This window comes from Palaemon carinicauda, chromosome 27, assembly GCF_036898095.1.
Source record: "Palaemon carinicauda isolate YSFRI2023 chromosome 27, ASM3689809v2, whole genome shotgun sequence".
NCBI lineage: Eukaryota > Metazoa > Arthropoda > Malacostraca > Decapoda > Palaemonidae > Palaemon > Palaemon carinicauda.
Window position 1 is genome coordinate 92,364,624 of NC_090751.1, and position 9,730 is coordinate 92,374,353.

Below are 9,730 nucleotides of genomic sequence, written 5' to 3' on the forward strand. Positions count from 1 at the left end.
CTCCGCATCTAAGTATGTTTCCTCCTCAATAAAAAAAGTTCTTTTTTCTCTTCATCTTCCATCGTTCAACTACTCGATCCTCCCAACTGAGTTCGTACTTTATCCAATGATGCAGGCTTGTACCTCCGCATCTAAGTATGTTTCCTCCTCAATAAAAAAAGTTCTTTTTTCTCTTCATCTTCCATCGTTCAACTACTCGATCCTCCCAACTGAGTTCGTACTTTATCCAATGATTCAGGCTTGTACCTCCGCATCTAAGTATGTTTCCTCCTCAATAAAAAAAGTTCTTTTTTCTCTTCATCTTCCATCGTTCAACTACTCGATCCTCCCAACTGAGTTCGTAATTTATCCAATGATTCAGGCTTGTACCTCCGCATCTAAGTATGTTTCCTCCTCAATAAAAAAAGTTCTTTTTTCTCTTCATCTTCCATCGTTCAACTACTCGATCCTCCCAACTGAGTTCGTACTTTATACAATGATGCAGGCTTGTACCTCCGCATCTAAGTATGTTTCCTCCTCAATAAAAAAAGTTCTTTTTTCTCTTCATCTTCCATCGTTCAACTACTCGATCCTCCCAACTGAGTTCGTACTTTATCCAATGATGCAGGCTTGTACCTCCGCATCTAAGTATGTTTCCTCCTCAATAAAAAAAGTTCTTTTTTCTCTTCATCTTCCATCGTTCAACTACTCGATCCTCCCAACTGAGTTCGTACTTTATCCAATGATGCAGGCTTGTACCTCCGCATCTAAGTATGTTTCCTCCTCAATAAAAAAAGTTCTTTTTTCTCTTCATCTTCCATCGTTCAACTACTCGATCCTCCCAACTGAGTTCGTACTTTATCCAATGATTCAGGCTTGTACCTCCGCATCTAAGTATGTTTCCTCCTCAATAAAAAAAGTTCTTTTTTCTCTTCATCTTCCATCGTTCAACCACTCGATCCTCCCAACTGAGTTCTTACTTTATCCAATGATGCAGGCTTGTACCTCTGCATCAAAGGATATTTCCTCCTCAATAAAAAAAGTCATCTTTCTCTTATTCTTCCATATTCCAATCACTTGATCCTCCCAACTGAATTCGTACTTTAGCCAATGATTCAGGCTTGTACCTCTGCATCTAAGGATATTTCCTCCTCAATAAAAAAAGTCAATTTTTTCTTCATCTTCCATAGTCCAACCACTCGATCCTCCCAACTGAGTTCGTACTTTATCCAATGATGCAGTCTTGTACCTCTGCATCTAAGGATATTTCCTCCTCAATAAAAAAAGTCCTTTTTTTCTTCATCTTCCATAGTCCAACCACTCGATCCTCCCAACTGAGTTCGTACTTTATCCAATGATGCAGTCTTGTACCTCTGCATCTAAGGATATTTCCTCCTCAATAAAAAAAATCCTTTTTTTCTTCATCTTCCATAGTCCAACCACTTGATCTACACAACTGAGTTCGTACTTTATCCAATGATGCAGTCTTGTACCTCTGCATCTAAGGATATTTCCTCCTCAATAAAAAAAGTCCTGTTTCTCTTCATCTTCCATAGTCCAACCACTCGATCTTCCCAACTGAGTTTGTACTTTATCCGATGATGCAGGCTTGTACCTCTACATCAAAGGATATTTCTTTCTCAATGAAAAAAGTTTCTTTTTCTCTTTATCTTCCATAGTCCAACCGCTAGTTCCTCCCGAGTTCGTACTTCATCAAATGATGCAGTCTTGTACGTCTGCATCTAAGGATATTTCCTCCTCAATAAAAGAACGAAGTTTCTTAGTTCTCCATCTTCTTCGGTCACACCACTCAATCCTCCCAACTGAGAATGTACCTTATCCTATGATTTAGGCTTGTAATTCTACATCAAAGGATCTTTTCCCTCAAAAAGAAAAAACCAAATTTCTCCATTTTCTATAGTTTCATCACTTTATCCTTCCAACTTACTCCATCCTTTTTCTTAAAGATAGAGAAATTTTATTTATCAGGGGTCAGTCCAATTTTATTCTTCAGTGTTGGTTTCCTTTCTCTATTCAAAGTCATTTACTCAACGGTATCCATTTCAACTTTTTCTCTTTATAGAGATCTCTAACCCAAACTTTAGGGATAAATCCATAAAAAATCCTCTCTATTTTCAATCTTCAGGACTGTTTCGCCCTATTTTGTTGTTTGTTCCCTTAAGGCAATGCCTGTAGTATTTGCATAGATAATTGCTATGCCTAACTTCTTGGCCAATTAATGAGGACAAGTCTGCATACTAGAAAAAACACAACTTCCTTTTTCTGCAGAGCCGGTCTTCTAGATTATTCCCCTGGAACCACCCGAAGGTTGGTATCCGAAAGAATAGATCTAGATATCCGACCATTTGTACACTTGACGAAGGTCCTGTACACCCCATCAAGGTACATAGCATACTAAAAGAAGTGTGCTTTAACCCTCTGCAGAACCAGCCCTTTAGAGGTTTCCATCTTAATATTCAGTGTCCTTTTTATTCTTACCAGATTCCTGGTAAGCCAAAGGATTGTCAGGCATCATGCCCCAGTCTGCAGAATCTTCTTCATTCCTTGCAGTCCAAGTACCCTTATTGTCCCTCAATCTCTTGGACAGACGATGCCCGTATTTAATTTAACTCGTTGTCCCCTTGAACTCTTATCAAGAGTTGTTCTAATTCTCGTATTCTCACCTCGTTTTTGTCAAACTTCAGGAAAGTTACCCTGCCTTCGTTTAGCTTCAATTCGATGATCTCCATCGGAGTCGGTCTTGGAGTTGGAGTCTGTCTCGCAGTCGGAGTCACGGACTTGTTGTTGGTCTCGAAGTCGTTGTCAGAGTCGTAGTCAGAGTCAGTGTCATTATTGGAATTGTTGTAGGAGTCCGATTCAAAGTCTGATTCTGAATCTGAGTCGATCTCGTTCTCGGAGTCGGTCTCGGAGTCTGAGTCGATTTCGGAGTCAGAGTCTGTGTCCATCTCAGATTCGGAGTCAGTCTCAGAGTCGGAGTCAGTCTCGGAGTCGGAGTCAGTCTCGGAGTCGGAGTCAGTCTCAGAGTCGGAGTCAGTCGCAGAGTCGGAGTCAGTCTCGGAGTCGGAGTCAGTCTCAGAGTCGGAGTCTGTCTCAGATTCTGAGTCAGTCTCGGAGTCGGAGTCAGTCTCGGAGTCGGAGTCAGTCTCGGAGTCTGAGTCGGTGTCTGAGTTGTTGTCAGAGCTGGAGTCGTTGTTGGAGTCGGAGTCTGTCTGGGAGTTGCAGTCGGTCTCAGAATCTGAGTCGATCTCGGAGTTGGAGTCGGTCTCGGAGTCGGGCTCGGAGTCGGAGTCTGTCTCGGAGTCGGAGTCAGTCTCAGAGTCGGAGTCGGAGTCAGTCTCGGAGTCGGAGTCGGAGTCAGTCTCGGAGTCGGAGTCGGAGTCAGTCTCGGAGTCGGAGTCGGAGTCAGTCTCGGAGTCGGAGTCGGTGTCTGAGTCGTTGTCGGAGTCGAAGTTAAAGTCAAAGTCGATCTCAGAGTCAGAGTCGGTTTCGGAGTCGGTGTCCGTCTTGGAGTCAGAGTCAGTCTCAGAGTCGGAGTCAGTCTCGGAGTTGGAGTTGGTGTCTGAGTCGTTGTCTGAGTCGGAGTTGGAGTCGGAGTCTGTCTGGGAGTTGGAGTCTGTCTCAGAATCCGAGTCGATCTCTGAGTCGGAGTCAGTCTTGGAGTCGGTCTCAGAGTTGGAGTCGGTCTCAGAGTCGGAGTCAGTCGCAGAGTTGGAGTCAGTCTCGGAGTCGGAGTCAGTCTCAGAGTCGGAGTCAGTCTCAGAGTCGGAGTCAGTCTCGGAGTCGGAGTCAGTCCCAGAGTCGGAGTCAGTCTTGGAGTCGGTCTTAGAGTTGGAGTCAGTCTCGGAGTCAGTCTTGGAGTCAGTCTTAGAGTCGGAGTCAGTCTCAGAGTCGGAGTCAGTCGCAGAGTCGGAGTCAGTCTCAGAGTCGGAGTCAGTCTCAGAATCGGAGTCAGTCTCGGAGTAGGAGTCAGTCTCAGATTCTGAGTCAGTCTCGGGGTCGGAGTCAGTCTCGGAGTCGGAGTCAGTCTCGGATTCTGAGTCGGTGTCTGAGTTGTTGTCAGAGTTGGAGTCGTTGTTGGAGTCGGAGTCTGTCTGGGAGTTGCAGTCGGTCTCAGAATCTGAGTCGATCTCGGAGTTGGAGTCGGTCTTGGAGTTGGTGTTGGAGTCGGTCTCGGAGTTGGGATCGGAGTCGGAGTCAGTCTCGGAGTCGGAGTCAGTCTCGGAGTCGGAGTCGGAGTCAGTCTTGGAGTCGGAGTCGGAGTCGGAGTCAGTCTCGGAGTCGGAGTCGGAGTCAGTCTCGGAGTCGGAGTCGGTGTCTGAGTCATTGTCGGAGTTGAAGTTAAAGTCAAAGTCGATCTCGGAGTCAGAGTCGGTCTCGGAGTCGGTGTCCGTCTTGGAGTCAGAGTCTGTCTCAGATTCTGAGTCAGCCTCGGAGTCGGAGTCAGTCTCGGAGTCGGAGTCAGTCTCGGAGTCGGAGTCAGTCTCGGAGTCTGAGTCGGTGTCTGAGTTGTTGTCAGAGCTGGAGTCATTGTTGGAGTCGGAGTCGGAGTCTGTCTGGGAGTTGCAGTCGGTATCAGAATCTGAGTCGATCTTAGAGTTGGAGTCGGTCTCGGAGTCGGGCTCGGAGTCGGAGTCAGTCTCGGAGTCGGAGTCAGTCTCAGAGTCGGAGTCGGAGTCAGTCTCGGAGTCAGAGTCGGAGTCAGTTTCGGAGTCGGAGTCGGAGTCAGTCTCGGAGTCGGAGTCGGTGTCTGAGTCGTTGTCGGAGTGGAAGTTAAAGTCAAAGTCGATCTCAGAGTCAGAGTCGGTTTCGGAGTCGGTGTCCGTCTTGGAGTCAGAGTCAGTCTCAGAGTTGGAGTCAGTCTCGGAGTTGGAGTTGGTGTCTGAGTCGTTGTCTGAGTCGGAGTTGGAGTCGGAGTCTGTCTGGGAGTTGGAGTCTGTCTCAGAATCCGAGTCGATCTCTGAGTCGGAGTCAGTCTTGGAGTCGGTCTTGGAGTCGGTCTCAGAGTTGGAGTCAGTCTCAGAGTCGGAGTCAGTCGCAGAGTTGGAGTCAGTCTCGGAGTCGGAGTCAGTCTCAGAGTCGGAGTCAGTCTCAGAGTCGGAGTCAGTCTCGGAGTCGGAGTCAGTCTCAGAGTCGGAGTCAGTCTTGGAGTCGGTCTTAGAGTTGGAGTCAGTCTCGGAGTCAGTCTTGGAGTCGGTCTCAGAGTTGGAGTCAGTCTCAGAGTCGGAGTCAGTCGCAGAGTCGGAGTCAGTCGCAGAGTCGGAGTCAGTCTCAGAGTCGGAGTCAGTCTCGGAGTCGGAGTCAGTCTCGGAGTAGGAGTCAGTCTCAGATTCTGAGTCAGTCTCGGGGTCGGAGTCAGTCTCGGAGTCGGAGTCAGTCTCGGATTCTGAGTCGGTGTCTGAGTTGTTGTCAGAGTTGGAGTCGTTGTTGGAGTCGGAGTCTGTCTGGGAGTTGCAGTCGGTCTTAGAATCTGAGTCGATCTCGGAGTTGGAGTCGGTCTTGGAGTTGGTGTTGGAGTCGGTCTCGGAGTTGGGCTCGGAGTCGGAGTCAGTCTCGGAGTCGGAGTCAGTCTCGGAGTCGGAGTCAGTCTCGGAGTCGGAGTCGGAGTCAGTCTTGGAGTCGGAGTCGGAGTCGGAGTCAGTCTCGGAGTCGGAGTCGGAGTCAGTCTCGGAGTCGGAGTCGGTGTCTGAGTCGTTGTCGGAGTCGAAGTTAAAGTCAAAGTCGATCTCGGAGTCGGAGTCAGTCTCGGAGTCGGAGTTAGTGTCTGAGTCGTTGTCTGAGTTGGAGTTGGAGTCGGAGTCTGTCTGGGAGTTGGAGTCTGTCTCAGAATCCGAGTCGATCTCTGAGTCGGAGTCAGTCTTGGAGTCGGTCTTGGAGTCGGTCTCAGAGTTGGAGTCAGTCTCAGAGTATGAGTCAGTCGCAGAGTTGGAGTCAGTCTCGGAGTCGGAGTCAGTCTCAGAGTCGGAGTCAGTCTCAGAGTCGGAGTCAGTCTCGGAGTCGGAGTCAGTCTCAGAGTCGGAGTCAGTCTTGGAGTCGGTCTTAGAGTTGGAGTCAGTCTCGGAGTCAGTCTTGGAGTCGGTCTCAGAGTTGGAGTCAGTCTCAGAGTCGGAGTCAGTCGCAGAGTCGGAGTCAGTCTCAGAGTCGGAGTCAGTCTCGGAGTCGGAGTCAGTCTCGGAGTAGGAGTCAGTCTCAGATTCTGAGTCAGTCTCGGGGTCGGAGTCAGTCTCGGAGTCGGAGTCAGTCTCGGATTCTGAGTCGGTGTCTGAGTTGTTGTCAGAGTTGGAGTCGTTGTTGGAGTCGGAGTCTGTCTGGGAGTTGCAGTCGGTCTTAGAATCTGAGTCGATCTCGGAGTTGGAGTCGGTCTTGGAGTTGGTGTTGGAGTCGGTCTCGGAGTTGGGCTCGGAGTCGGAGTCAGTCTCGGAGTCGGAGTCAGTCTCGGAGTCGGAGTCAGTCTCGGAGTCGGAGTCGGAGTCAGTCTTGGAGTCGGAGTCGGAGTCGGAGTCAGTCTCGGAGTCGGAGTCGGAGTCAGTCTCGGAGTCGGAGTCGGAGTCAGTCTCGGAGTCGGAGTCGGTGTCTGAGTCGTTGTCGGAGTCGAAGTTAAAGTCAAAGTCGATCTCGGAGTCAGAGTCGGTCTCGGAGTCGGTGTCCGTCTTGGAGTCAGAGTCAGTCTCAGAGTCGGAGTCAGTCTCGGAGTCGGAGTTAGTGTCTGAGTCGTTGTCTGAGTTGGAGTTGGAGTCGGAGTCTGTCTGGGAGTTGGAGTCTGTCTCAGAATCCGAGTCGATCTCTGAGTCGGAGTCAGTCTTGGAGTCGGTCTCAGGGTTGGAGTCAGTCTCGGAGTCAGTCTTGGAGTCGGTCTCAGAGTTGGAGTCAGTCTCGGAGTCAGTCTCGGAGTCCGAGTCGTTGTCGGAGTCCGAGTCGTTGCTGGATTCTGAGTCCGAGTCGGAGTCTGTCTGGGAGTCGGAGTCTTTCTGGGAGTTGGAGTGGGTCTCAGAGTCTGCGTCGATCTCGGAGTCAGAGTCGGTCTCGGAGTCGGTGTCCGTCATGGAGTCGGAGTCAGTCTCAGAGTCGGAGTCAGTCTCGGAGTCGGAGTCGGTGTCTGAGTCGGAGTTAAAGTTAAAGTCAAAGTCAAAGTAGGAATTAAAGTTAAAGTCAAAGTCAAAGTAGGAATTAAAGTTAAAGTCGGAGTCAAAGTCAAAGTCAAAGTCAAAGTTTGAGTTTGAGTTAAAGTCAAAGTCAAAGTCGTCCACAAATTTGGAGTCTGTCTCGGAGTCAGAGTCCTCAGTGTCTCTGGTCTCGGTGTTGGAGTCGGTCTCAGAGTTGGACTCGAAATCGGGGTCGGAGTGGGAGTCTTCGGTGTCCCCGGTCTCAGAATTGGTGTTAGAGTGGGAGTCCTCAGTTTCCCCGGTCTCGGAATTGGTGTTGGAGTGGGAGTCCTCGGTGTTCCCGTTCTCGGAATTGGAGTTGGAGTGGGATTCCTCGGTGTCCCCGGTCTTGGAGTCGGAGTCGGTCTCGTAGTGATCATCGCCGCTTTCATCCCTGAAGTCATCCTCAGATTCATCATTCCACTTTTGAATTTGGAAGCATTTTCTCGCCTCCTCTAGTCGCCCAAGCTTACAGAAAATGTTACCCGCTGTTCTGACAATGTCGACAGTCACCCAAGGGAAGGTTTCCCCCAGGGACATGGTCAATGCAACTTTTTCTAAGGCAGCATCGAAATCCAAACTTTCTACTAACATAGGGATTTCCTGCCATAGTTTTCGCTGCTGTAAGAATTCCTGTCCTTTGAGAGCCCTTGCATGATTTGGGCACACATCTAAAACCTCTTTTAATAGTGCTTGCGAGGTTTCAAAGTCAAAGGTGTAAGCACTGATTAGAGCAGACTCCACTTTTATATCAATACACCTATGAAGTTTGTCCGGAAGCTCAGCAAGCACATCCTGGGCTTCTTCGACCCTCTGCATATCCAGCAAGCATCTCAACTCCTTTATGCGGTATTCCAACACATTGCCATCATCCTCGATGACAATTCTTAGTATAGTTAGAGCAAGTTCAAATTGTTTATTTTCAATGAATCTATTGACTTCAGTTTCCAATATGCATCGACGATCAAAATTGGTTTTCTCACGAAGATGAGTTAGCCAACCATTTTCCTCTTCCAATTTAGTTTGTAGCTCAGTGAGTTTTATCTCTGCCTCCTCAAGATGTTTGCAAGCATCCTTAAAGTTTTCAACAAGTATCTTCCGTTTATTCTGTTCAGCTTCCAGATCGTTCTTCAGCAAGTTGCAGTGTTGTTCTTTCATTTCTAAAATTTTCCTTAGCTCTTCATTGGTATCTCGCAATAGATCAATGTGATTAATTTTTTCTACTTCCTTGTTTTTTATCAACTCCTCATTAAGCTTCCCTTGTTCCTGAAATTATGAAATCTTTTGTTTTAGTCCTTGATTTTCTGCTTCCACCAAGATATAGTCATGATTTTTCTCTGATAAAAGTTCTCTCTGTTTTTCCAGCTCTTTCCTGAGATTTGCGTTTTCCCTTCTTATCGAAGCCAACTCTTCCGCCGCTAAGAATGCTTCCGATTCCTTGGCGACGCATTTTTCTTCACTCTTCCGCAATGTTTCCCGCATTGCTAAATTTTTTTCGATTTCATTTTTAACTGTTCTCTCAAGCTCTTCATTTTTCCTCTTGAGTATTGATTCGTTTTCTAAACAATCAGTGACTAATTGATGAAGCCTTGCGTTTTCACATGTCATGTTCTTCACTCTCTTTTGGGCCATTTCAATTTCTGTTTTAGCAGCAGCTATAGCAGCGTCTTTAGCACCGAGTTTGTCTTCCTTCTTCTCTAGTTCTCGGCTTTTCTCCGACAAAAGTTCTTTAAATTCGTTCATCTTTTCCGTCTGCTTTTCCATCTCTTTCCAGAGATTCATATTTTCTCCTTTTATGGAAGCCAATTCTTCCACCATTAAGAGTGCCTCTGATTCCATAGCGGCACACTTTTCTTCAAGGTTCCTCAATTTTTCCTGCTTCAGCTCGACTTCCTTTAGAAGCTTTCTCTTATGCTCTTTATTCTCCTTCTCGCGGATGGATTCCCTTTCTTGACAGTCGATGATTGTTTGAACAAGTTTGCCGTTTTCAGACTTGGTTTTATTCACTTGCATCTTAGCCGACGCGAGTTCTGTTTTAGCAGTAGCTATAATAGCGTCCTTAGCAGCGAGTTCGTCTTCCTTCTTGTACAGCTGTTCCTCTCGCTGATCCAAGACGTCTGTTAGTTTGCTGCATTTCTCCTGTAACTCTGCAATTTCCAAATTTCGTTTTTCCTCTGCGTCCTTCGCCATCGCGACCTGAGCATCAGCCTCCTCGCTCAATCGGAGCAAATCTTCAAGGTGAGTCTTCTTCGCGTTGAATAAATCTTGTTGTAACTTCCCTTTAGCGCTGCACAAATCCTTTTCTGTCTGAAGCGCTTCAGTAAGATCTTGAATGAGTTCGCCGTTCATGGAATGGGCCAGCAGTAATTCCTCCTGGGCAGCACCTGCCATTTCAACGGCCATCTCGAACCGATCCACCAAGCGAGAGATGTCCCCCATCATGGAAATGTTTCTATTCCTTGCTTTAACGAATTTCCTGTAAACATATCCGGCCACTCCCGCCACTCCCGCCACAATTACGGGAGGTAAGCCTATAACATAATAAAGTCCAGGCATCTGGACTCCAGTTTTTGACAAAAATTTCAACAATG

The 9,730-nt window shown here is 47.6% G+C and overlaps 2 protein-coding genes across 2 annotated transcripts; both read right to left on the reverse strand.

Annotated features, from left to right (window-relative positions):
* Positions 1-2,600: 2,600 nt before the first annotated feature.
* Positions 2,601-8,297, reverse strand: LOC137621028 (serine-aspartate repeat-containing protein I-like). The gene is made up of 2 exons (XM_068351468.1): positions 6,920-8,297; positions 2,601-5,437 (listed from the first exon to the last, which is right to left on the reverse strand). Exons 1-2 carry the CDS (start codon positions 8,295-8,297, stop codon positions 2,601-2,603), a joined length of 4,215 nt encoding a protein of 1,404 aa, XP_068207569.1.
* A 114-nt stretch (positions 8,298-8,411) lies between these two features.
* Positions 8,412-9,488, reverse strand: LOC137621029 (golgin subfamily A member 6-like protein 7). The gene has a single exon (XM_068351469.1). The coding sequence runs from the start codon at positions 9,486-9,488 to the stop codon at positions 8,412-8,414; it is 1,077 nt and encodes a 358-aa protein (XP_068207570.1).
* Between the last annotated feature and the right edge of the window lie 242 nt (positions 9,489-9,730).